The sequence below is a fragment of the Diaporthe batatas genome (genome assembly GCF_019321695.1).
Source record: "Diaporthe batatas strain CRI 302-4 chromosome Unknown Contig00011, whole genome shotgun sequence".
Classification (NCBI taxonomy): domain Eukaryota; kingdom Fungi; phylum Ascomycota; class Sordariomycetes; order Diaporthales; family Diaporthaceae; genus Diaporthe; species Diaporthe batatas.
The window spans coordinates 757,265-782,272 of NW_025408558.1; the positions used below are offsets into that span (position 1 = coordinate 757,265).

The following is a 25,008-nucleotide window of genomic DNA, read 5'->3' on the forward strand; positions in this document are numbered from 1 at the left end:
CCTGCACAAACCCTGCCGCAGATTATCCTTCTTGCATATGTCTCCAGTCGCCCGGACCAGGCTCACCAGCATCAACCCCAGATGTCTTTTAATCTGACTGGAGTTCCACAGTGTGGTGTATGTCCGGTTCATTCACCTCAGTATGATCGATGGGATGGATACTGACGCCAAGTCCAGGTTTCCTGTCTTGTTTCCTCTCTCTCCACATCCAAGTGTGGCCTGACAGATTACACCTGCCTGTGCCTTGACAAGGTCTACAATGATGCGGTGACGAACTGCGTCATCCTGGGTTGCATTGTCAAAGACCAGTTGGGTGCGTTCATCATCAACCCTTCACATAACTTGGAGGGCAGTCATGTATTACTTGGGAAGAGGATTTCGCTAACACCCACACAGTCGTCAAGCGTATCACATCAACTAATTGCAACCTTCCTGTCGTCGACCGGGGACCCATCGTCACTTTACTCCAAATAGTGGTTACCATCATCCAAGATGTCTTCTTCTTTGTCAGAATATCATCCAGAATCCTCAAGCTCGCACCATGGGGACCAGATGACACGACTATTGTCGTTGCCTTTGTGAGAAACAATGAATAGTGTTCAAGACGCTCGTGGTGGAAGCTAACAGCGTAGCAGGTACTACAGAATGTGTTCCTTGCCGGCGGAATTATTGGTAAGATTACGCCCTCCAAAATCCAGTCAACAATATCTGACAGGCAAACTATAGCCAACCAGAACGGACTGGGCAAGGACATTTGGTTTGTCCCATTCAACCAAATCACAAATTTTCTCCAAATTTTCTTCGTTTTCGAGGTGCTGTACACAATCACCATCGGAACTATCAAAATATCGATCACCTTTCTTTACCTCCGACTATTTCCCGAGAGGAGGATTCGACGCTTCCTCTGGGCGACCCAGATTTTCAACGTGACCCTGGTCGGGGTTTTCGTGATAGTCGACCTGGCGCAGTGTCAACCTATGAGCTATTTCTGGGACATGTGGGAGTAAGTCGTGCAACCTGAGACACATATCAGCAACGATATATCAAGACTGAGCTATCAGCACATATACGTAGGCGCATGCTGACGGTGATATTGCATAGTGGCGAGCACGTCGGTCGCTGTATTAATATCTACGCCATGGCTTGGGCGCATGCCATAATCAATATTGCCCTCGACGTCTGGATGTTGGCACTGCCGGCTAGTCAAGTATGGGGTTTGAAGATGCCACTCAGAAGGAAACTCGGTGTCATGGTCATGTTCGGGCTGGGCATATTGTAAGTTCTCGTGACGAGCTATTGAGGCTTCCGAGTTCTTGGGCAGATCGGCAGGCTAACGTCGCCTCGATAGCATCACCACTGTGAGCTGTATCCGCCTGAGAAGCTTGATTGGTTTCGCCCAAGCCTATCCGCAAAATCCAACCAGTAAGTACACCCGGGAAGCCGCATCTCATAGCCAAGCCCTTAGACCCGCCTCTACATCGACTGACATGACCATGCAAATAGTGGACTTCTTCGGCGTGGCATTATGGTCCGCCCTCGAGCTGACCACGGGCGTGACGGTCGCCTGCCTCCCCGCAACGAGACAGGTGGTGGTCAAGTACGTCCCAGTCCTGCCAGAGATGATTTCACGGTTCTCGTCCCGGCTCGGCAGCGGCCTCTCATATATCGCCACGGGGGGCAGCAAGGCATCAAATGGCCAGAGCGGGCTTGGCAAGTCCGCCACCACTACTGCAAAGTCAGCGGACATCATGTCAAGGGACAGGACGCTGCAGAGGATACCGACCGAGGACCCGACCGATGATAAGAGCATCATGATGAAGGCGCTGCCACCAGCGCCACCGCGACCAAAGCCTTCATCATCCCATACGTTGCGCAGCCCCGGGCCAGAGGGCGGCGGAGACACGACGCGACCTTTCTCCGTCGCTACGACGCCGTCGTCGCTGGGAGACGGCTTCTCTCTGAGTGTTTTTGATGGGCCGACCGGGGACTCGGTGAGCGAGAATGTGTCGGACGTGTCGGACGTGGTTAATGACCCGGAACGGGGGCAGCCGGCGGTCAGCCCGGGGGGACCTCTGGGACCTAGCGGGACTCGGCCGTGGAGACCGATGTCTTACCCTCAGCCCCGGCCAGATCGGACACGCTGGCAGTGAGGGTTGGTATTCGGCCCCAGATGCATGGGCCTTTACGGTGTTTCCATGTGACTAATACAATTGCGGAGAGGATAATGGGATAATGTAGTGGGTATCAATGTCTATTCCTCCTCAGCAACCTGTGCCCACCTAGCCGTTCTAAGGGATGCAGTGGACTCGCCGGATCGCCGAGAGCCTTAACAAACAAGGAGAACCTATCTAAGTAGAGCTGTGAAAACCCAAGGAAACGCCTCAACTACCTGCCAGCCACCAGAGATCTTCCTCGTGTTCATGTACGTACTGTGCGTGGAGGTTGGCACGCCACTTCTATCTACACCTTGGACACGTTGAGTCCCGGGACGCCCTTCAGTCCCATCTGGCCGACGGTCTTCTTCTTCAGGGCAGGCACTCCCGCCGCACCAAGACCCTCAAGGGCGAACTTGTTGGCCTGTTGGACCAGCTCGATGACAGACATCTTCATCTTGGCACTCTTGTAGTATCCCAGCCATGCCTGGTAGACCTTGCCCTGCATATCAGGGTCCATGTTCCTGGTGAAAGCGGACACCTCAGCCTGGGCGCTCAGGTCGGCCGGTGTCTCGTTCAGTTTCAAATCCTTGAGGGCCGTCTTGGGGAAGAAGGCTTCGTGGGAGGCGAGAACCAGAGTGCCGTGGCCGTCGGCGCCAGCACGAGCAGTCCTGCCCAGCCGGTGGATGTAGGACTCCCTGTCCATGGGCAGGCCGACCTGGAAGACGTTGGAAACCGCGGGGAAATCTATGCCACGGGCAACCACATCCGTAGCACAGAGAATGCCGTTGGATGCATTCCGGTACTCGTCGGTGACGCGGGTGCGCTTGCCTTGCGACATGCGTGAGTGGAGGGCGCAGATGGGTGGCAGGTCTTTGAAGGCCCCCAGGACGTCGGCGTAGAAGTCGGCCTGCGCAGCGGTCGGGGCGAAAACGATGGCCTTGAAATTGGCCTTGCCAACTCTTGCCATCTCCTGGCGTATGGCTCCGACCGTGCCAGCTGCCAGGTCGGAGAACTCGGGAACAATGGTGACATGTTGCGGCACGCGCTCGTGGGTCTGGGCCTCGCCCTCCGGGATGGTAGAGATAAACTGATAGCCGTTGGCGAGAACCAGGCTGGCAAACTGTTGTACGTGAGGGGCGATGGTGGCGGAAAACAACATGCCCTGGCGTTGGGTGGTTGTCTTGTCCGGGAGAAGACCAATAATCTTCTTCAGATCCCTGAGGAAGCCCATGTCCAGGAGACGATCGCACTCGTCCAGGACCAGGGCCTGGAGAGACTGCATCATGGATCGGATGGCCCCGTCGGGCTGTGTCAAATGGTCTTGGAGTCGCCCGGGAGTTGCGACGAGGATGTCACAGCCCCTGCGCATGCTGGCGGTCTCGCTACGCATGTTGGTGCCACCGATGGCAGTGCAGACCTTGAACATTGGGAATCGCTGCAGAAGCTCCTTGGCCTCGGCTGCTATCTGCAATGCGAGCTCTCTGGTCGGGGAGATAACGAGCAGGCTTGTGCGCCCGGTAGGTTCAGTATTTTGGACCAGCTTCTGAATGACGGGTAGGAGGAATGCCACCGTCTTTCCCGTCCCGGTCTTGGCCTGGGCGAGGACGTCGCGGCCGGAGAGCAGCAGGGGCAGGGTCTCGGCCTGGACTGGTGTCATGTACTCGAACTTCATGTCCTGGGCAATGGTCTGGAGCAGGGTGGGGTGGATGTTGTATTGTGCAAGCGCGTCAAATCGGGTAAGACCTGTCGTGTCGGCGGGGCGACGAGGAGAGGCAGAGCGAACGCGAGGGGTCGCGGCCGTGGGGGCACGAGGTGGTGGACCAGAGCGGACGCGAGGAGGCGACGACGTGGGGCGAGCAGGTGCGATGATTGACTTGTTGTTCTGCACCGGGGGGCGCCGTGCTTGCGAGGCATGTTGGGAGGACGACGCTGGGCCCGACGAGAATTTCGCACTGTCGCTTGGGCGGTATGGATGCCTTCTGTTCTGCCTCCTGCGACCTCCCCTGGCAACGGGTGAGTTGTTGTCGGTGGAGGAAGCGGGCTTCGTACTCGGGAGGCCATCGCCGTTTGAGGCCATGATTGTCGAGAGCGTGCGGAGTCCCTGAAAAGGACTGCGCTGGATAAGTGACAAGTGAAGACTCGGTGATCGAAAACTGGGAAGAGATGTGGCAGAAAGGAGGCGTCGAGACATGAGAGAAGCGGAGGGGGGATGGGGGACGAGGGACGAGGGACGAGGGACGAGGGACGAGCTTGTCCGCTTCAAAGGGGGACTCGAGATGGATGGCTTTGTTTTGCACTGCGAGAAAAGACCAGGATTACCGTCTGACAGAATGCGATTTTAGGCCCAGGGGAAAAAATGCTTATCGATAAGATTGCTTATCTGTTGTCAGGGTCCAAATCCCTGCCCCACCTCCCCAGGTCCACATGGTCACGGTCTGAATGGGGACTCCCAATGCCATGTGCCAAGTCGGCAGGGTACTCGACGTCAAAAGCTCATCTTTCATCACCCGTCGTTCCATTGTGTGGATCCGGATGGGTTCTTGTAAGTACTGTGGCCACACTCGTTCAGTAGCCACCTGGGCATCAAGTGTGAGTGTATGTGACGTTTAAGCGTGTCTACAGGTCTCAAGGGAAACAACCCTACACAGCCCTACTGTGGTCATGATGCCAACGTTGGAAGCAAATGCCCAATACAAGAGGCATGTCGTGGACTCAGCTCTGCCGAGCAAAGTTCCAAGAAATAAAGAGCTGCCACGTGTAACTTAATATCGAGCAACAGAACCACCATTCCCGTTCATATATAGTATCCTCAAGCAGCTTGTTTTACTCGTAAGGCACTGGGATTGTCCTCCTAGTCTATCGATGGCGAAGGAAAGCCGCATGATTCCCAACAACAGGACAGTTGGTCCACGACACACACTACCATGCCCCTGACGCCGATGTCGCCTCCTCGAGCAGATTCCTGGATTAACCGAGGGCATTGACCGAGGCCTTGGATCTGGTTGCGTGATGTGCCCATATGACTTCCTATTGGGCTAAGCGGGCCAAACACCCCCATCGTATTCAAATGCAGTTTAGATTTGGGCGAGGCACATATCATAGACGCACAAAGATCATCATTACCTCAAACGGCACTTTCATGCAGAATTAATAACCCAATGTGGGCTATGGTCGTATCAGACTATCACAGTGCGACTTTCATTAAACATAGTATTTGTCTTGCTCTTGCGGCCCTCAGCTGGGGAATTGTGCTAGCCTGATCAAGTATACAGCTTATATGCGAAGTCCCCTTCATCGTTGCTGTGTACAATCCTACGTGGCATGTGAGTTGATGCTTGGCGGGATGGCGGGATGGCGTGATGACCTCCCCGAATGTCGACCTCACCACCCCACCAAGACTTCCAGACTCCAAACGAGTACGGCTGATTCGTCCGGAATCAGAGACAGAGGCGCTCGCTTGTCATTAATCGAACCAAATTCGTGTGGGGAGATTGGTCCCTCCTCCCGGAGGAAATCCCATTCTTGCTCGGACATGCCCAGCGCTATGCGAATGCTCTCCTCTGCCTTATTGTGACAAAAATATGATATATGTTATATTTGAAGACAAGATCGCAAATAACTAGTAGATGTATATTCTAGTAATTCCAGGAAAGTCAATCTGTTTAACAAGCTGAAATGGCGGTTGCCTCTTACAGAAAAATAGCAACCTGGTGATAATATCAGGCCGAGTCCTGGCATCGTCCTTCTGTGCTCTACGACCCCGCCCGCGGGATGTGATTGCTCCTGATTGGCTTGGCGACCTGGGTTGGTTGCGTGAACAAGAGGACGACTCGATGGCGCAGACCAACTAAAAGCACGAAATCATTAGACTGCCTTCCACCATCGAGGCGGATTGATGATTTACCAGGCTTAGTCGGAGCTGATTCGAGCTCAGGAATCCAGACACCTATATTGACTGCCGGACCGCAGCGACACCGGTCGTTTGTCATCTATGAAATGTGTATTTATTTCTACGTCTCTGTTGCAGCTTCTCCAAAGAACCTCGCGCACATCCTTTACATTTTCAAACACCAGTATAAACTGATGAGCCCCAGGTAGTCTCCACGCTAACTACAACGTTCCGTGTCATCAGTGCCAGTGCTGAAGCAAGTTATACATTTGGGAAAAGATGACGCCTTCCGCCATCGAGGTTGACACGCCGATTCGGTCCAAGGAAGAGCACAGACAGCCGCTGAAGCTGTCTGGAGCCCTGGACTCTTTCGAGTCTTTCGATGTCACACCTAGCATTGGTCGAGAGTTCCCAAAGGCCAGCCTCACAGACTGGCTGAATGCGGAAAACTCCGACGAGCTGCTCAGAGATCTCGCAATCACTAGTAGGCCGCCTCTTTCAATGGGGAACCCGCAAGTGTCGCTAATGTCAAGCCTACAGTCTCGCAACGTGGGGTGGTTTTCTTCCGTGCCCAGGATGAGCTCACCAATGACCTCCAGAAGAAGCTGATCCTGCGCCTCGGAGAACTAACTGGGAGGCCCAAGACCTCTGGGCTCCACATTCATCCGATTCTCAACGACTCGCGGGAGCTTGGTGGCAACGACAAGGAGATCTCCACCATCAGCTCCGTTCAGCACAACAAGCTGTACAAACGGGACACGGCGGATCAGCTCAGCGCCAAGAAGCAGAATAGTGCCCAGTGGCACTCGGACATAGCTTTCGAGCCTGTGCCAGCTGACTACACCTCACTGCGCCTGGTAGAACTTCCCGAGACAGGTGGGGGTGAGTGTGACCATGCCTTGTCTGACCTTGGCTTCTGGCCCATTTTGGCAACTAGGTAGGCTAGAGAGGCTGACGTTGAACAGATACCCTCTGGGCTTCGGGTTATGAGATCTATGATCGGATTAGCGAGCCATACCAGAAATTTCTCGAGGGCCTAACAGGGACATTTGCTCAGCCATTCTTTCAGGAGGTCGCCGACAGGGGCGGATTCAAGCTCTACAGTGAGCCCCGTGGTGCGCCCGAGAACGTTGGACTGGACCTCAAGGCCATCCATCCAGTCGTTCGCACCAACCCCGTGACAGGGTGGAAAAGCATCTTCCCAGTCGGCGGTCATGTGCGTCATATCAATGGCGTCACTCAGGAGGAGAGTGATCATCTCTTAAAGTGGTTCCTCGACTTAGTCTACAAGAATCACGACCTGCAGGTCCGCTTGAAGTGGCAGAACAAGAATGACATTGGTGCGTTGTCCTAACTTTACGCTTCGAATTCATACTTGAGCTTACTTTTTTTTAAAAAGCAATCTGGGACAACCGCAGTGTTTTCCACACTGCAACATTTGACTATAATGGCTTGGGTGACAGATTCGGCAATCGAGCGGTTGGTCTCGGCGAGTACGTTCCTATTCTACTTCAGCCTTTCATCTCATATCTTCATTTTGTTTTGACGGGATCATTTACTTGGTACTCATGGTATTGAAATTCCCACCTAGATGCTGACGCCAAGCCAGGAGACCATACCTTGACCCACAGAGCTCCTCCAGGCGGGTAGCTTTAGGCGTACCTTTTGTGCAATAAGAGGCACACCAGCACGCTATCGTTCTCCCTTCCAGTAAATCTTTGTGTTGCGTGTTATATCGTTGCTTTATGAGATTTTATAACCAGTCAGGACGGTTCAAGCCGCTTAGATCATCTTTTTGAACAGAGAAGCAGGACGCTCGAGTGTGTGTGTCAGTATCGTTTAATTAGTTGTGAAGCGATCAGAATTATAAAAAAGTCTTTGCCGATGTGGATATGGGAGCCGTCAGTGACGAAGGCCTCCCATAAAAGATCAGCTATCAAGATTGGACTTCAATTTGGAATTTCTGTGTGGAATTATATCAACCGTTTCTTTTGACCAAGCTCCTCGGAGACGTATAATATTTGCGTCCGTGAAGGAGATAATAAAGCATAGCGAAGAACATGGCGCCACAGAACATGACCGAATTCCAGTTCATGGTCTCGGGTGTGACTTGTGGCGAAATTGGGAAGAAACAGAAGACCCAAACCACAAGCAAAAACATGATTGCCCCAAGATTGACAAACAGCCCCATGAAGCCAAGAGACCAACGGCGATGAGGGAGTGGTCCCTCAAGACGGCGAATCACCAGGCAAGTGATGGATAGTATGTAAGTTCCGAGCAAAGCACTGACTGAAAGTGATCCTATGGCGTTGAATGCGACCGTAGAGCCAATATTGATCAACGAGAGGACGGCTGTGATCACAAAGGTAACGAGGATGGCGTTGAGAGGTATGTTCCAGCCCGGTTTGACATGGGCAATGAACGCTGAGAATGGAAGGCCATTGTCTCGAGCGAATGCCCATGTTTGACGTGAGACCGTGGCAACGGTTGAGATACACGCGGATGTTATGTTAACAACTAGTAGTGCTGTCATGATTGATGTACCGGAGTAGCTCTGAGTTCTACCAGTGCGATCATATCAGCTTCATGTAGTAACCATCAGGTCAAAGTTCTGAGAAACAGACAATCAAGGTGAGGTATAACGGTTACAGAGTACGAATGGATTTCCACTTACACATCATAAAATACCTGTATGAAAGGAAAACCTGTTGGGGAGTGTAAAAGTTCCTCAACATCGCCAATGGTGAAGCAGAATGTAATGATCATGGCGAATCCCATGCTTCCGTTAATGAACACCGCCCACATTATCGCCTTGGGGAGAACCAACGATGCGTTCCTTATTTCCTCGGACATGTGTACAGCCGAATCAGCCCCAATCAGCGTGTAGATTGGGGACAGAAGACCCACAAAGAAGCTCAAGCCTTTTGTGTCCCATCCACCGAGGTTGAGGAACTCTGTGAAGACACGACTTGGGCTGTTAAGTGGCGCGAATGCCCAAAGTGGTATAAGGACGCCAGCAAATCCCAAGATATGTATGCAGAGGACCAGGCCTTCGACCATAGGGAGCTTTTTCGCCAGCACAGTGTTGAAAATCATGCAGAATGCCGCTATGGCGATTACGAGAAGGGTGCCATGCCACCGCTCGAATGCGTATTGTGGGTTCGTAAGGACAAGCAGACCTTGTATCATGGTTCCAGCAAGGAATGCTAGCGAAGTGAGGCCAACCTGCCAGCCCAACACTGAGACCCATCCTAATGATGCGTGCTGATTAGCCATTCTCAAGCGCGAACACACTGCTAAGGTAAAATGACAAACCAGTGGTGTAACTCAAAAACTTTTGTGCCTTAGCAGGCGCAAACTCGGACACCCAATGGTACTGAGATCACAGTCAGTTAAGTCACTTCATGCCAAACCCAGCGCGAGAACATGTATTACCTGGCCTCCTGATGTTGGAGAGATAGAGGCAAATTCGGCCATCGAGGCAAACACTAGGGAGTATCCGACCCATGTTATTAAATAGCCCCACACAAGACCAGCAGGACCTCCATTCAGAAGCCCATAGAAGCTTGTCCTGTTATGCTGCTGTCAGTTTCTATCACCTCAACCTTTTCCGCTGGGAGACTGACATCAGAGAAATCTCCCACGTGCTCATCAACGTGCACGCAAATCCCAGGGTAGAAATGAACCGAAAGTTACGCTGTTCGCCACAAAATGAGCTTTAGACTTGAGTCGATATGTGGGGTGTTCGTACTGACGTTTAGCTCCTGATCACGTCCTAACAAAGACATTTCGTATGCATCTTGCGAACTTCTATCCTCGCGGGAGAGACTGCGCAGCTCCATGCTCGTCAGAGGCTTCCAAGAAGCCTCTGCCACAAGAGGATTTCCGTCCATTGCTTTTGTGGAATATTCAGCACATTTCAAGGCTAAAATGAGTGGAAGAATCCGGTGTGGATAGCGAGCAGGCAAGGACAAACGGTGCAACTTGAGCGTTCCAAGCCAGACTTTTTCTACAATAGACTGCGAACATGTGAAATAGAAGCTACGCAAAGCACCTAGATCTTCAGGTACCTGGAATGGCATTGGCTGCGCTTTCCTTGAGCTAAGCTGAAAACGACGTGAGACATGATGTCAGTGGTGGAATCTGCGTGCCGGACTAGTAACCAAAATAATGGCTCCAAGGCCCGACCTTCGGTACCGTCCGAGCCCAAGGCAAAGTACATGGAGGAGAGCGGCTGAGCGGGTCCCCGCCGTGTTCTTCGCCTTCGGTGTCTCATGTCGTGGAACCGCCACTAGTACCCAAGTACTCTACGGGCATGCTCAAAGCGCTTGGCTCGGAGCTCAGACAGACGACGGGCCGGCGTTAAACTTCAGCTGAACACAAAGAATCCTCAGCTTTCCGAGGGCTTGAACTGAACCCGAGGCCCCTAGTTCCTCTTCTGGTGCTTGCCTGGGCGTACAAAATTCGGCAACCCCAATCTCAGCGGTAGTCTCGGTGGCTTTCTCTGTGCACCTCGCCTCAGTCACACACATAACAGCATTTTCGCTGTAGCTAAGCTGTGGTCGCCACCGGAGGCTATCCCATGGGCAGCGCGAATCAAGACACTGACAGTGGAACGAGGCTCGTCAAGTGCGTGTAATTGTATGCAACCTTTCAGGTTGGGAATTGGCTGTCGCAGTGTTTCGAACTCTCGGGCTTCTCAACTTCAGGTCCATGAGTGCTCCTGCGGCGACCATGGCCCAGGGTGACTAAAAGCGAAACACAAGTCATTGAATTCATCTTCGGATCCTCGACTCGATATCTCCGCGGACCCGAACAGGTGCATCAACTTTTGCTTGATCTTATTGAACAAAATACGGCATCCTTTCGAGACTCGACGGCCTTTTGCCCTGCAAGCCCATCGCATGGCTTCCCCTACTGCGGCCGCAGCACTAGAGCAATCGACGCATAAGCTGTTACCAGGGCAATCGCCTCCTCTTGCAAATTTAACAGACACGGACAAATGCGCTATTGTTGTCATTGCTGCGGCATTATGCCTAGCATTCAGCGTGTTTTCGATGGCCATAAGGGCTTTCGTGCGGCAGTACTTTCACCGGCCTGCAAGTGACTTGGGATGGGATGACATGGCCTCTATCACTTCAATGGTTTGTTGCCTCAATTTGTCCTGTCAAACCATCAGACTAACCAAGCCCGGGGCAAAAGGCTACCATGATAGTCCAATCTGCATTTGTCTTTGTCCAGGTCAGAAACGGACTCGGAAACACTATACATGGTCTTTCAGCGCAAGATGTCGTCTCGTGGCAGCAGGTATGGCACCAGTCTCAAGCCTTTGATTCCATACAAAGATGAGGGAGATTGACCACTATGTTTCAGAGTGCGTTTATCTGCGACCTTCTATACATTTTCATTCTATGGTTGACCAAGTGCTCGGTGGTCTTTCTCTTCATCCGCTTGACTCCTGACTCGAGGCACGTCAATGCTTCTTACGTTGTGCTGGGTTTATCTACTATTCTGATGTTCATTTCGGAATTACTGGTAGCTATTCGTTGCGATGAGCCACAGCCATGGATAGTTATTGGAGTCGAGTGCAGAGACTTGGTCAGTTGGTTACCAGAAATCCATGCGAACAAACACTAAACTTCGTTCAGATTATCCGATGGCAAGCAATCACTGCATTCGACGTGGTTGTTGAGCTCCTTCTATTCGGGATCTCATTGTATATGCTTCACGGCCTGAATTTTAGAACCACGAAGAAACTGATCGTGCTGTCTGCCTTTGCACTTCGCTTACCGTCAGTCATCTGGAATCTGACAAGCTGTGTTATCGAGTCACTGAAACTGTTCCTAGAGTCATAATTCCAGCCATCTTCCGCCTCCACTGGTTGGAAGTCCAATACAAGAGTCTTGATCCTACTCTAGACGGTGTACTGGCCTCAGTCTTCACCCAAATACAACTTTCTTTCGCCATATTTGCGACTACATCGCCCATCCTGAGGACTTTCATGACGGCCTTGAACACTCATTACGGAGGGCCTAACAATATGCGAACAGCGATATCTAGTCACTCAAGACCCCCAGGAAAATCGCCGGGGCAGTCTATTTCTTTAAACTCCCCTGTGAGTTCAACGAGCCCAACACAGCCTGAGGGAGGCTCGGTAAGCAAGTGGGCTGTGCCGCAGACAAGATGGGACAACATTGAGTACAGTTTCAAAGTAACCGCTTCTGAAAAGGAGAGCAAAATTCCACCGAGAAATGGTAATGGGCAGAGAAGCATTTCCAAAGCCACGTCGTGGGCGGTAGATCGTACATTGTCTGCTGCCACATTAGGAGGCAGAGCGGTATAACATCGAGTCCCGGCAATACAACACTCAGCACATTTCCAAGAGTCTGTGTTTCAAATCTAAACCCTGTATAGAGTTAAAATACGACCGATTATGGTAAATACGACCGTTTATGGTACTTGGTGACCAGCAGTAGTCTTCTGTTTCGTCCTCCTCTTGCTGAGGGAGCTCTTGTCCTCCACCTTAAACAGAATAAGCACAATTAGGGCATGAGCTTGATTATCATTTTCCTCGGCCTGTGGCCTCATCAGAACGCGGTTGGTTTCGTTCCCCGAGCCCACCAGCGATTTCACGAACAGGTTGGCAGATGACCGAATAGCGGTGGAATTGAGCCATGTAATACCTTCTGTCGCCGCAAAAGGAACCAGTACTGCGGCTAGGAATATGATTGCAAGGTAGTCCAAGAGTGACCAGATATACACCGTGCTGAATCGATGCAATAGTCATTGCCGTGAGGATCGGTGCGAACACCGAAGCCAGGCCCAGTACGACGAGTGCCTATCAATAAGAAATAGATCTTGTTAGCATCCATGCAATAGTTAGACCCGAACACACTTGTTGATTGGGTACTTGCGAAAGTTAACGGTCGGTCGCGAGCAAATTTAGTACTTTTCTGGTAGGCATCGTTGCACATTTCCGCGCTTACGACATACTCGGCTTGGCGAGTCAGCAAGTCCACGATGTTTCCGAAAATCGTCTTTTTAGCCATCGATTCGAGTTTTAAATGTGAAATACTGATGGGGACCTCGGGCGCGCGCACAAGATCCATAACCGGGCTGTATTTCTTCGGGGACCGAGGAGGCCCTTGTAGATATTCTATCAATTGATTCTAGTAGAACCTTACGGAAGTAGTACTTCATTGGTAGCACATGTTCAAATACAACAGGAGCTTAATCCTCATAACAAAAAGTAACTTATGCCTGTAGTAAAGGAACAGTTCAGAATTTCTACGCCACGGCGTGAGTGACCTCAAGTGTGGTTTCGTTTTTAATCCTCATACATATAAAATGCATGTAATCCTACTGCTATTGACGCACCGTCCATCTGCACTGAGTCAAGACGGCATCTCAAGTCCCTCCAGACAACATTGCCTCGTATGGCCTTGAGAGGCAAGAGTCGGTCTTACTAAGTATTGGTAAGCCAGGCCACTCATGTGAACTACATACAATCGTTTTAGAATTGCTGCTATGGACATAACTACTTCCCGAGTGGGGCGAAAATCCCATGAAAAAAAGAAGGAAAAAGGAGAGGCAAAACATACAACACCAGGTATTCGCTGGTCGTCACCGACCCAACTACTGATCCGGCGATCACGGGTTTGACTAAGGGAGAGCGGACGGGATCCCGTATTTTCCTGTGTCTATGGTCGTATGTGACGGTCATGGTGTATGCATTTGTTATATACTAAGATTCAAACAGACCCCATGATCACAACTCACACGTCCAATGAACTCAATACGCAACAGAACCACACTCTAAACAGACAATTGCGAATTGTTTCTAAACTCAATGCGAGTTGTTATCGGATATTTCATTAGAAGCACTCGACAACGTCGTGATTGAACTATGAAGAAACATGATGATATGACGCAAACATGAGGAGCAAGGGGGGCTTTTAACCAGACGTAGAGTTAGGGAAATAACCATAGTACGGGAAATATTGTAAACATTTTCTTCAAGATCATTTTCTGCATATGAAAGATGCCGCAAACACATTCTGTCTCCTGGCTTCAATTTTGACACCAGCTGCATCGACAAGCTTAGCGGCACGGAACTGACAGGTTAACACTACACCCGCGGCCACTTCGACTAGGACAGAAACTTTATTACATTTCAAATAACTATGATCCCTTGAGGCATAAGACTCAGATAAGACTATACCGGCACGCACCTTTTCCTAACATGCGCCAAACCCACCAACGTTGAAGAGTACACGCTCGAGGGCCCCGCTTTCGTGGACTTTCAGGCCCCCGCGGCCCTCATGGCGTTTGTCCCTTGGGCGAGTCTTCTGGGTCAGAGATATCCTGAGATCTACTATATTGATTTCATATACTGTAGCCAGTTATAAAACTGCTAATATGATGCCTCCGCTTCCATTCATCCACAACATCCACGTAGTCCTGTGGTCCGTAGGGATCCCATATCTCTTTGAGCGCGCCACCTTTGCGGTGCTTCTGCAAATCCAAGTCGCCAACTAATAGATCAATGTATGGCTGCGCATCGAACACGTGATCAGGGAGTTGGCTTCCATGGCCAGCGGTGTACCGCCATTTTCCGAACCTGCTATGCAAAATAGTCTCGTATTGCATCTCGTTTCTCTCAATGTCATTTTCGACATTCGGAATGGCGATTCCACGTCCAAGAAAGTAGGCGTTGATCCACAGCGACTGTAAGTGTGCATTTGTCGGGACGTTGAAGTTCATCATCATGCCCGCGAATGCGATATCGCGACGGCGGACTAGGGGCGGCGACGACGGGATGATGAAGCGGTAGAGTCTCCACGGGGTGAGCTTTGAGGTGGTTCGGTCGCCCTCAGAAGTGGCGATGATACCCTTTTGCTTTTCGAAAGGCACGAAATTTTTGTTCTGGACAGGTGGATCTCGCAGGCGCGGCCACCGTTTCAAGATCTCATTGTCAGCTCGATGAACGAGATCGTGGGGCTCAGTCGGTGAGGGTACGTGAGGCACGCCCAACTCAGCCTCGATGCCCTCAGGTAGGAACTTGATTGGACACGCCGACTTCCAGCCCGTTGCGCATATCATGACATCAGTCTTGATCTCTGTGTCGTTGGAAAGTTTCACGATGCCTTCAGGCCCTAGGCATGTGATGTCGGCGACGTATACTTTCACCGTGCCGTTCCTCAGCAGCTCGTAGAAATCCGTATCGTAGTTATAAATTGAGAAACTGGAGGCGACGAACATAGGGTGGCTCCATGGCTGGAGCTTGGCTGTTTCAGGGTGGGACTTGAAGTTGTTCAGAGTCTTTACGTCGTTGCCCAGTATGTACCAGAAGGCATTGGTTACTAGTCGTCCGATGGCAGTCCCATGAAGGAAACCACGGATACGTGAGTAGCCATCTGCCTCGCCCCTGTTACCATAGCACGGTCAGCCTCAAGAGTTGTTCTGCAGAATTCATCTGCGCGCAAGGAGAAGGGCCATAACATTGAAGCTCCGTAGAAAAGTACACACCAGGAGCAAGGACTGAACCAAGTCAAGGCCCTCGTCATGACCAGTTTCTCCAGCCATTTCTTGAAAGGCGTGACAAAGGGAGGCGACATCCACACAGGACCGTGGCCAGACTCCCTAATTATCCAGTCCACATGCACGCCCTTGATGGCGTGAGCATACACCGCGTCCCATCCAGTCTTGCCACCTCCAAGCACCGTCACCCGCTTGGTGGTCTCAACAGCATCCGCGTGTCGGGCGAAGTCTTTACCGTGGAAAATTGGCTTGCCGAATGAAGACTGCCCTTCAAAGTACGGCATGAAAGGCTCCGAAGTAAGCCCAGATGCAACGATGAGCTTTCGGGCCAAAATGGTTGACTCGAAGTCTTCTGAAGACCCAGTCGCTCTTTTGACACTCTTCACAATCCAACCACCCGACGGGTTGTTCTGCTCCGCGGAAACAACCGTTGTTGAGTAACGAATCTTATCCGCGATGCCGAACTTCTCGGCAACCTTCTCCAGGTAGTCGTGAACCACTTGGCCAGGAATGTGCTGCCCGGGCTTCACGCCGAAGACATTTGTACTCATGGGGAAATCGGGGTACTCATAAGTCCCCAGCTGGTTGTTGGTTTTGAGGCCTGGATAGAGGCGCTCAGTTGCCCATGTTCCACCGAGAGACTCATTTGAGTCGAGGATGACCAAGGTTCTCGAAGGCTGAATCTGGTGGAAGGTCTTGGCTGCAGCTATTCCTGCCCAACCTAGAATTTCACTTTGTCAATTTCAATTGGTGACTTGTACGGGGCTCGGTTGCAAGCACTTCAAGTTGGGGCAGACGGCGGACACTCAATGTGCACGTACCAGCGCCTATGACCACGAGATCTGCTTCCTCCATTCTGTGAAACGGGCTGGAAAGTTCTGATGTAAGGACGATCAGCGGGTAAGGTCTACAACCCGTGTGCCTCTGAAAAATCTTAATTGGGATGAGACAAGTCAGCCGGACCAGTGCGGCCCGATGCTGTGCAAGTTGAATTATGAAGTGATGCCAAATTGGGGTGGACCTGATGATAAGGGCTTACATTGACGCTTGGACCAAATTTCTACCTACACGTACTCATTCGTCCACTTGGCGAATCCTGCGACAATTTTTTATGCCAGAGCGGGTATTCATGGTATGGATGGGAATCCTACACTGTCCAGTTAAGGATAGATACCCCGCTCATTTTCTTGACAGCTTACGAGCCGATTCCAAGGCCCTGGATTTCTCGGGGTACATCTCTAGCGTCTAGTAGGGACCTGATCCTGCCTGCCAGACGGCAGCGTTCTTCTCATCCTTAAAGTCCCAACTCATGGCCTTTTTGGATCGCGTTACTCACCATCTTAATGAGTCCAAGGCGTCGTGTCTCTTGTTGCTACAACGGACTCATTACGATACCTCTCTGTACCCAGTCAACAGCATGGACGCGAGATGAATGTGAATAAGCAATAACCTCACGTCGTTCCAATTGCCGCTCAGTAAGACCCTTATTCCTTGCGAGGGTCTTTGCCTGGGTAGTGGACCGGACCGCGCCGCCATTAGCGCAGCTTACAACAATATCGAGAGCCTGCGGCCACCAAGCCCTTGGGGTCCAGAAAATGCTCATCTGGATTCGTTGGTTCGGGCCGTCAACACCTCCTTCCTTGTGCTTCATCAGAATTACTGTTGTGATCTGCTTGGTGTGACAGGTGAAGCCATCGCGCAGCAAGTTACTACATTTGCCGTATGACTCGGCTTATCGTCCATCTATTCCACCACCATGCTGCGGTCATTGTAACTGGAGCAGCAAATTTATCAACTAGATTATCAGCTTTTCCCCCAAACCAAATATTCCAATGTTACCTGTATTCAATGCAATAATACCACTGTGTCGTCGCACCACTGGCAAGTCTGGTTGTGAGAATGAGCGACTCTTTCATCGTACGCGATGTCCTGCCCCCACTCTGAACAATCCTAGCATATCGCAGCTAAAGAGTAACCATAGTCCTTTGTGCTTGTGGGTGGCTGACAGATCTCTGGCGAAAATTGAGGTGTCCACACTCCTGGGCGTGGCTACGGACGTCCCTGAGATACACAATGTGCTGATTGTCGTGGGTTTCAGGCAGATGACTACCTCATGCTCTTTGCAGCAGCATATCACTTTCCACGTGTCTGTTGCGAGTCGCCTAACAGACTTGGCATAGGCGGTATACACCGTGGAAACAATTCTCGCATACAGCGTCGTAGCCTGGTGGCATGGTCTTGCCAATAATGCAATCCCATGACAGATGAGCGGCGGGAGGGGCTCCGTTTTTGCAGAGATAGAGCAAAGGTGCAAACTGTGATACCTTTCATATGAGCTTGTGAAGGGTTTCAAAATTCCTCATTGCCAACCGCGCCGTCATAAGTATCTCGGGATATTATCATTCCCAGAGCACATGATACCATCTGTGATAGGAGGACTAAATCCCGCTCTTGTATCAAGAACTACGGCAAGGTTCAAGACAGAACGAGGAGTCCCGCAGTCCTGGACATAACCATTTGCGCATTAAGTTCCATTCATTCGTCCTTCACTTCACTATTAGTCCTTCTTCGCACTAGCATCGCCTTCCTTGACCATGCCCTCACAGCCGACCGCCTTCCCAGCGAGCTCCTCGGCCTTGCCGAACCCCTGGCTGCTCGGGTCCCGGCCCTCGCTCGCAGCCTTCATATCTGACACGCCGTGCGCCTTGGCCTGCTCTCCCGATGCCTTCCATGCCTCCGAGCCTGTGACGTTGCCAATGGCAGCCTGTGGTGTGTGTTTGTGTCAACGATGAGACAGACAGATGCTTTGGGAGCCGGCCAAAAGAATGCAAGGGAGTGCCTCCCTCCTAAGTCCCTCTCTTCGGCAGTCTCTAGGTTGATTGTGCTAGAGAGATTCAGGGGAGAAAACTGACCTGCGCGGCGCCCTTGACGTATTCAGCGTGTGCCCCGACGAGGCTGGGTTGCTGGTTCTCGGTGCCGGACATATTTGATGTTGTTCAGTGCTAGATGTTTCCTTGGGAACTATGTGACTCCTGATTCAGGATTGCACCGGCAAATTTCTGGGTATTGATTGTAATATAGTGCAAATGATCTCAAAAGCTTACTTGTCGTTGACGAAAAGGAGGTGACGGTCGATGTCAGCACAAGGACGGCACCGCGTTCAACATGACGTACTCGACCAACTTGACGTCATCCAACACTCGCGCGCCTCAACCGCAACGTCGACATCACCAGACCACACGACCTAGGTACTTTCGACAGCCTACCTAGGTACCTACTTAAGTACCTAGGTAACCTGCGGGCTGGTCGATCTTCCATGCGGCCAGGCCATAGATCTAACTGGAGAAATCAACGTTGCAACAACTACAGAAGCCGAGACATGTTCGGCTGGCCAGCGCGTTTCTCATCTACCCAATCGTACATGTAAATGATCTGGTCTGAGGTGACGCCTTTTCACCCTAAGCTCATAGAGACCGTCTCATCTACTCCGTACAATAATAATGCATTACACTGACCGGACATTAAAAAAACCAACACCTGTTAAGCACTCTCTTATTCATGAAAGATTTATGTACCTAGGTCAACTGGTATGTAGGTACATCCAGCTCTATAGACTACTGAGATGTTCTTCAAGACATGTTGCTGCAAGGTTATGTGCGGTGTTCTTAAATGCGGGATTAGTTTTTCCTATAGGACATTGGGTGATACCATACTTCATTCATATGGGGAAGAATGTCAGCGGCAGTCTCCAGGCTCAGCAGCTGGTCAGCCGCCACTTCCGACCCTACTACTGGTACTAGCGATCTATGCATACACAAATTCGTCAAGTGATGAACGGTCAAATAATGGTTCGACAACTCTTTCATATCTCGTCTATTGGCCCTTCTATTTCATCTACTGGTATCTGGTTCTACTGCGCACGCGTTGGACTTTCCCTTCCAGCCAACATCCTCAACAAACCACGCAGACCTGTAAGCCTCCTCCTCTGGGGCCTCCATTCCCCGAGTAAAAAGACGTTGTAGATCCTGTGTCTATCTCTATGACGGGATTAGAAAAGCTGCTTGCGTGTTGAACCTTCCGGGCCACATAATTCGTAGAAATAGACAATGAATGCTCTAAGCCAGACCCAAATGAACGCCGAAGCCCCACAATTCCCGGAACTTTTTTCTTTTCTTTCTCAAATCATTCAAGGACGCTCAAGGTGGTTTAGATGTCATCCTCGTCAGAGAAGACCTCCTCACCCCTCTTGCGACGAGCCATACGCTCCTTCTTCTTCTTTCGTGCCTCGCTGTGAACATGGTTAGCCTATGCGTCAGTTGGAGAGGAGGAATACTGGGTGGAACGAACCTGGAAGTCAGCTTGGCCTTCTTCTTGGTGGACACGATCTTGTTGCCCATGGCGTCGAACTTGTCCTCCTCATCATCGTCCTTCTTGTCCAGCCTGGGGCCAGAGCCCTGACCCTGGACCCAGTTGTGACCGGAAGGAGTCATCTTGCCGTCCATGACAGCCCAGACTTCCTCAGTCAGGTCCTGGGTGAACTCGGAGTTGTGGGTAATGATAATGACACCACCCTCGAACTTCTTGATGGCCTTGGACAGGGCACCGAGAGAGTCACGGTCAAGGTAGTTGGTGGGCTCGTCGAGGACGATCAGGTGAGGTCGCTGCCAAGAGCAAGCAGCCAGGACGACCTTGACACGCTGACCACCGGACAGACCCTTCATACGAGAGTGGGAAACCAGCTCAGCGTCAAGACCGAAGTTCTCACAGTGAGCCTCAATCTCCTTTCGGACCAGAGGACGGAACTGACCGGAGGCGAGGGCCTCCTTCATGTCGACCTCAGCAACCAGCTTCTGGTGAGAAGCCAGCAGCTCGGTACGGGGCAGCCACTCGTTGTCGGCAGTCATCATGGGCACCTCACGCTCGTTCTTCTGGCCGGCGTTCTCAACCAGGGCGAAGGAGCACTCGTACTCGTAAGAGTTCTTGAGCTTTCTGCGGGAGTGGATGCCGATGATGCGACGCTGGGTACCATTGATACGGAAGATCTTCCTGGCGGCCTGCTCGTCATCCTCGGTGATGACCTTGTTGGCACGGTCCATGGTCTCACGATCCTCACCAGTCTGGAAACGCCACTGGATGTACTCGGAGGGAGTCTTCTCCAGGTGGTTGTCGATGTGGGCGAAAGCGTGCTGCTTAATGTAGGCAATACGGATGTTCTCGTGAGCCCAAATCTCACCAGAGGTGGGGATCAGTTCACCGGTCAGGACGTTGATGACAGTGGACTTGCCAGCACCGTTGGGGCCGATGACAGCAATACGCGAGCCGAGAGAGCACTGGAAGGTGATGTCGGTGATCTGGGGCTTGCTGGTGCCAGGGTACTGGAAGGACATCTTGTTGGCACGCAGGATAGCCTTGGCCTTGGTCTTGACACCCTCGAGGAAACCAGGCTCGGGGAAGGTGAACTCCATCTCGGAAGCACCGAGCTCGAAGTAGGACTTGGCGGCGGGGTTCTTGCGGACGAACTCCTCCAGGTTACCCTTGTAGGTCTTGAGCTTGAAGCGCTCGTAGTTGATGACGTACTGGCAGATGCGGTTGAGGAAGCCCGAGTCGTGAGACACGATGATGGAAGTGCAAGGGGAGTTCTCCAGGTACTCCTCGAGCCACTTGACGTTCTTCACGTCCAAGTGGTTGGTAGGCTCGTCGAGCAGCAGGATATCGGGGTTCTCGAAGACAGCACGGCACAGAGCGAGCTTCATCTTCCAACCACCAGAGAGGGAGGTGATGAGACCGTTGATCATGTAGTCGGTGAAGCCGAACTCGTTGAGACGGGCACGGACATCGGCCTCGGTGGCAGAGACCTTGGCCTCCTCCAGCTTCTTCATGGTCCACTCGATGGTGGTCATCTCAGTGTCAGCAGCGTCGAGGTCGTGCTCAACGAACACGGTCTTGACCTCGCTCTGCTTGGGGAAACCCTCGACTTGCTCGTTGTTGATAGCACGCATGAGGGTGGACTTTCCGGCACCGTTGGGGCCGCAAAGACCGTAACGACGGCCACGCTTGAGGCGGATGCGGGTGTTGTTGAGCAGGATCTTGGCACCGTAAGCGAGCGAGAACTCACACTCGCAGAGGTCGGGGTTCTCGTCGTCCTCGTCCTCGGGGCGGTCACCACCGGCAGCGGCCTCGGGCGAGGCCTTCTGGCGGAGAGTCTCAATGACGGCATCAGCGTTGTCATCGCCAACGAGCACAGCGACGTAGGTCTTGAGCTTGTCAACCCACGACCTGGCGTCGTTGTCCTTCTCGTCGATCAGCTCGCCGGCAATGGCGGAGATGTGCTCGAGGACAGGGGCGAACTTGTCCTCGGTGACGTTCTTGTGCTTGGCGGACAGGACGCTCTTGAGGTGACCCAGGACAATCTTGATCTCACTGTGGTGCGTAGGCTCAGGGATCACGCCGTTCTGGATGTTACCGACACGGGCAAGGGTGTCGAGAGCCTGCTTGGTCTTGCCACGGGCCTCGGGGTCAGCCAGGTTGTCGTAGTTCTTGTTCAGAGCAGGCCACATCTTAGGCAAGAAGGGGTTGACGATGTTGGGGTCGTCGACAAGCTTGCACATGTTGTCAACAATGACGGCAGACTTTCGCTTGATGGCAGTCTCACGCTCGGCCAGACCACGGTCCAGAAGAGGAACCATGAGGGCGAGGGTGGGCTGCTCGACCTGGGTGACGAAGGTAGTGGCACCGAGCAGGTGAACGGTCTCGGGGACGTTCTCTGGCTTGGCGATACACTTGATGAGCTCGGGAATGAACTTCTCGATATCCTTGTTGGAGATGAGGGTGCAGAGCTTCTCCATGGCCTTGTAGGCACGCTCCTTGACCTCCTTCTTGGTGTCCCACATGGCCTCGGAAATGACGGGCAGCAGGTCAGGGACACGGAAGGTGGTCTGGACGGAGGCGGTCTCGACGAGCTTGTCGAGGATGTCGAGGTCGAGCATCTTCTCTTGCCACTTCTGGGCATTTCGGAGAGACTCGTTCAGGGGCTGGATGAGGTTCTTGATGGCGTTGGGGTTGATGGCCTCAGCGATGGCCAGACCGGCGGAGAAGGCAGCGGTCTTGACGGCGGTGATCTTGTCACCGGCGCTGGCCAGGACGCCGGGCAGGAGGGCGACGAGGAAAGGCTCGACATGTGCGGAGACCTCGGAGTGGCGGGCGATGGTCTCGATGGCGTTGAGAGCCCTCTCGCGGGCAGCGGCATCCTTCTTGTTGCCGAGCTGCTTCTTCAGGCCTTCGATGGTCCTGCAGGGATTCACATGTTAGCGGCTCTGTTACACCCCAAAATTGATAAGACGCGGTTTTGCCGGAAGCCAGGTGTCTTGAGCGGGTTGGGTGGACCAGTCAGCGCCCAAGGGTGCAAGCCAGGCCACCCCAAACCAGCTTTCGCAGCGGGGTTTCCAGGTCGCAGTGCCCAGGTCGCCACCCGAAACGCGCACATGCAAAAATTTTGCACCGGCAAAGCCCATGCAACCCGTAAGGCGCACCCTGTGTGCATTTGACCCCACAGGCCAAAAGAAACCCGTAGGGCAAATGATTCAGCAGCGCCAAACGATAGCCAAGGCAGGCTACGTACGCCGCAGGGCTTCTGGCTCTGCTTTCCGCAATCGCGCAAATGAACAAGGGCTTGTGGGGTTGTTACTCACTTGATAGGAACATCGAAGTCCTGGATGGGGCCGTTGATGAAAGAGGCCAGCTCGAGGGCGGAGCCCTTGATCTCAGCAGCATCCTTGGAGATGTTGAGCTTGGACATGAGCTCGTCGAGCACCTTGATGCTCTGGGCGTTCTCCTTGGAAGCCATTTTTGTGTATTTTTCCGGTGTAAAATGTGCGGGAAAATGGGAGGATTGTAGAGACTGTCGACAGGCCGTGAGGTGTGTCGGACCGGGTGTATGCTCTATTCAAGATAGAGGCAGGCTCGTGTCGGAGGGAAGGTCGGAGGGAGACTGAAAACCCACAGCAAGAGAGTCGATGGAGGTCGAATCCTGCTGCTCTATCGAGGTCTTCAGGTCGGGTCTAACCAAAGGGGATCCGGGCCTCGAGTCTAGATGTCCAAGACCGAGTGCAGGAAATGCTCGGGCTGCTGCTGATCGTTGTCGTCGACGAGACCACAACTGCTTGCAGGATGAGCAGAATAAAAGGATGGGTATTAAGGGAAAGAAAAGACGGGAGGGTGGATATGTGTCGGGAGGAAGAGGGTGCGTGGGAAAATGGAAGAGGTGGCTTTTTATTAAAAGCGCAGAGGAGGGGGGGCCGAGGGAGCGCGGGCAGGCTGACTGACTAAGTGGCTAAGGGTGGGAATTTTGAAAATGGCTGGAAAACTTTTTTTCTGCCCAAAAAATTGTTTGCCGGTGGTGGTAGTGGTAGTACCTGCTGCCCAGGTGCGTAGTAGTGCTGCCGCCGGGGGGTTGCCTAGGCGTCCCAAGGGTCCAGAGGTGCCCAGCTGCCAGCCCAGCCCAGCCTAGCTCTCTCCCAAGTCACTGTTTCGATGGCTCGCCGCCTCTGCTAGAGGGATGATGGGTGGGGGAGCAGATGGGGGGGTGGTGGCCACCCGATCCTGCTTGGGCCAGGATTACCCCACCATTGATTGGCTGGTTATCGCTTATCGATGGGTGGCGCTAGTCCTGATAAGGCACCAGGTCAAGGCGGTGAGGGCGGCAAATTTCATGCGGCAGCCCGGAGGGGCAGGAGGGCGGGAGGGAGGAAGGAGGGCTGCCAGGGCTGCGTGGGTGGCATTTTTCACTTTTCCGTCCGTCTGGATTCTTTGCATCAACCACAGGCGAACATGGTAACAGGTAACAGACTGTCAGACCGTGTCTCATCAACAGAGTTTGCCACTTGGCCTCGTCAACACACTGACACGACTCGAACACTGCAAGACTGTGTCCCTCCCTGGACGACGTCACAAAGCTCCCAGAATGCACTGCCAGAGCTGCCAGCACTGCCAGAGCGAGCAACCGGACAACGAGCCCTGTTTCAAGTCTTGAATCTCGTCTTTTTTTCCCTCTTCTCACCCTCCTTATCAGGGACGATAAGCTATTCTGTCAGTGTCGACTGTGGAGCCCTGGCCATTGATCCACCCACTACTCTGCACAAGCCCAACGGCCATCGCGAACCGTCGGCGTTCGGCTTATTTGCTCTGTGAATGCAACATCTACGTATTTTTCAGACGGCCCATAGAGCCGCAGGCCTCACGCTCCCTCCTCCGATGTCTGTTGCTCGAGCCAGTCGGGTGAGCCTGGTCCGCCACGGGTACTCCGAGCCCCAACTGTGTGGTGTCCAGGATTAGAACCACAGCCAGAACTGTCGCAGCATGCAACATCCCGGTAATTTCAAACGTAGCCAGGCACGAGCCCCAGCCTGCTGGCAATGTTGGCTCTGC

The 25,008-nt window shown here is 52.5% G+C and overlaps 9 protein-coding genes across 9 annotated transcripts; 4 read left to right on the forward strand and 5 right to left on the reverse strand.

The window, feature by feature from the left end:
* Positions 1 to 977: 977 nt before the first annotated feature.
* Positions 978 to 2,150, forward strand: KVR01_009370 (uncharacterized protein; the record flags this gene model as incomplete). The annotated part of the gene is made up of 4 exons (XM_044781334.1): positions 978 to 1,003; positions 1,102 to 1,275; positions 1,349 to 1,422; positions 1,504 to 2,150. The coding sequence occupies 4 exons, from the start codon at positions 978 to 980 to the stop codon at positions 2,148 to 2,150; spliced, it is 921 nt and encodes a 306-aa protein (XP_044641872.1).
* A 310-nt stretch (positions 2,151 to 2,460) lies between these two features.
* On the reverse strand, positions 2,461 to 4,233 carry KVR01_009492 (uncharacterized protein; the record flags this gene model as incomplete). Its single annotated transcript, XM_044793363.1, has 2 exons — positions 2,461 to 4,085; positions 4,206 to 4,233. The coding sequence occupies 2 exons, from the start codon at positions 4,231 to 4,233 to the stop codon at positions 2,461 to 2,463; spliced, it is 1,653 nt and encodes a 550-aa protein (XP_044641994.1).
* A 362-nt stretch (positions 4,234 to 4,595) lies between these two features.
* On the forward strand, positions 4,596 to 4,900 carry KVR01_009033 (uncharacterized protein; the record flags this gene model as incomplete). Its single annotated transcript, XM_044783771.1, has 2 exons — positions 4,596 to 4,698; positions 4,779 to 4,900. 2 exons carry the CDS (start codon positions 4,596 to 4,598, stop codon positions 4,898 to 4,900), a joined length of 225 nt encoding a protein of 74 aa, XP_044641535.1.
* A 1,424-nt stretch (positions 4,901 to 6,324) lies between these two features.
* On the forward strand, positions 6,325 to 7,695 carry KVR01_009270 (uncharacterized protein; the record flags this gene model as incomplete). The annotated part of the gene is made up of 4 exons (XM_044792891.1): positions 6,325 to 6,529; positions 6,586 to 6,927; positions 7,011 to 7,385; positions 7,655 to 7,695. The coding sequence occupies 4 exons, from the start codon at positions 6,325 to 6,327 to the stop codon at positions 7,693 to 7,695; spliced, it is 963 nt and encodes a 320-aa protein (XP_044641772.1).
* A 328-nt stretch (positions 7,696 to 8,023) lies between these two features.
* KVR01_009499 (uncharacterized protein) lies at positions 8,024 to 10,047 on the reverse strand (the record flags this gene model as incomplete). Its single annotated transcript, XM_044792507.1, has 6 exons — positions 9,801 to 10,047; positions 9,672 to 9,742; positions 9,481 to 9,616; positions 9,361 to 9,421; positions 8,720 to 9,296; positions 8,024 to 8,606 (listed from the first exon to the last, which is right to left on the reverse strand). Exons 1-6 carry the CDS (start codon positions 9,936 to 9,938, stop codon positions 8,024 to 8,026), a joined length of 1,566 nt encoding a protein of 521 aa, XP_044642001.1. The 5' UTR covers positions 9,939 to 10,047.
* Positions 10,048 to 10,283: 236 nt separating this feature from the next.
* KVR01_008978 (uncharacterized protein) lies at positions 10,284 to 12,418 on the forward strand. Its single transcript, XM_044791462.1, has 5 exons — positions 10,284 to 11,189; positions 11,248 to 11,352; positions 11,419 to 11,643; positions 11,694 to 11,836; positions 11,893 to 12,418. Exons 1-5 carry the CDS (start codon positions 10,950 to 10,952, stop codon positions 12,386 to 12,388), a joined length of 1,209 nt encoding a protein of 402 aa, XP_044641480.1. The 5' UTR covers positions 10,284 to 10,949; the 3' UTR covers positions 12,389 to 12,418.
* A 2,012-nt stretch (positions 12,419 to 14,430) lies between these two features.
* Positions 14,431 to 16,554, reverse strand: KVR01_009023 (uncharacterized protein; the record flags this gene model as incomplete). The annotated part of the gene is made up of 3 exons (XM_044793503.1): positions 16,407 to 16,554; positions 15,574 to 16,306; positions 14,431 to 15,472 (listed from the first exon to the last, which is right to left on the reverse strand). Exons 1-3 carry the CDS (start codon positions 16,438 to 16,440, stop codon positions 14,431 to 14,433), a joined length of 1,809 nt encoding a protein of 602 aa, XP_044641525.1. The 5' UTR covers positions 16,441 to 16,554.
* A 1,363-nt stretch (positions 16,555 to 17,917) lies between these two features.
* Positions 17,918 to 18,729, reverse strand: KVR01_009038 (uncharacterized protein). Its single transcript, XM_044794983.1, has 2 exons — positions 18,498 to 18,729; positions 17,918 to 18,349 (listed from the first exon to the last, which is right to left on the reverse strand). The coding sequence occupies exons 1-2, from the start codon at positions 18,567 to 18,569 to the stop codon at positions 18,143 to 18,145; spliced, it is 279 nt and encodes a 92-aa protein (XP_044641540.1). The 5' UTR covers positions 18,570 to 18,729; the 3' UTR covers positions 17,918 to 18,142.
* A 703-nt stretch (positions 18,730 to 19,432) lies between these two features.
* Positions 19,433 to 23,927, reverse strand: KVR01_009348 (uncharacterized protein). Its single transcript, XM_044794412.1, has 3 exons — positions 23,274 to 23,927; positions 19,933 to 22,872; positions 19,433 to 19,873 (listed from the first exon to the last, which is right to left on the reverse strand). Exons 1-3 carry the CDS (start codon positions 23,426 to 23,428, stop codon positions 19,792 to 19,794), a joined length of 3,177 nt encoding a protein of 1,058 aa, XP_044641850.1. The 5' UTR covers positions 23,429 to 23,927; the 3' UTR covers positions 19,433 to 19,791.
* Positions 23,928 to 25,008: the final 1,081 nt, after the last annotated feature.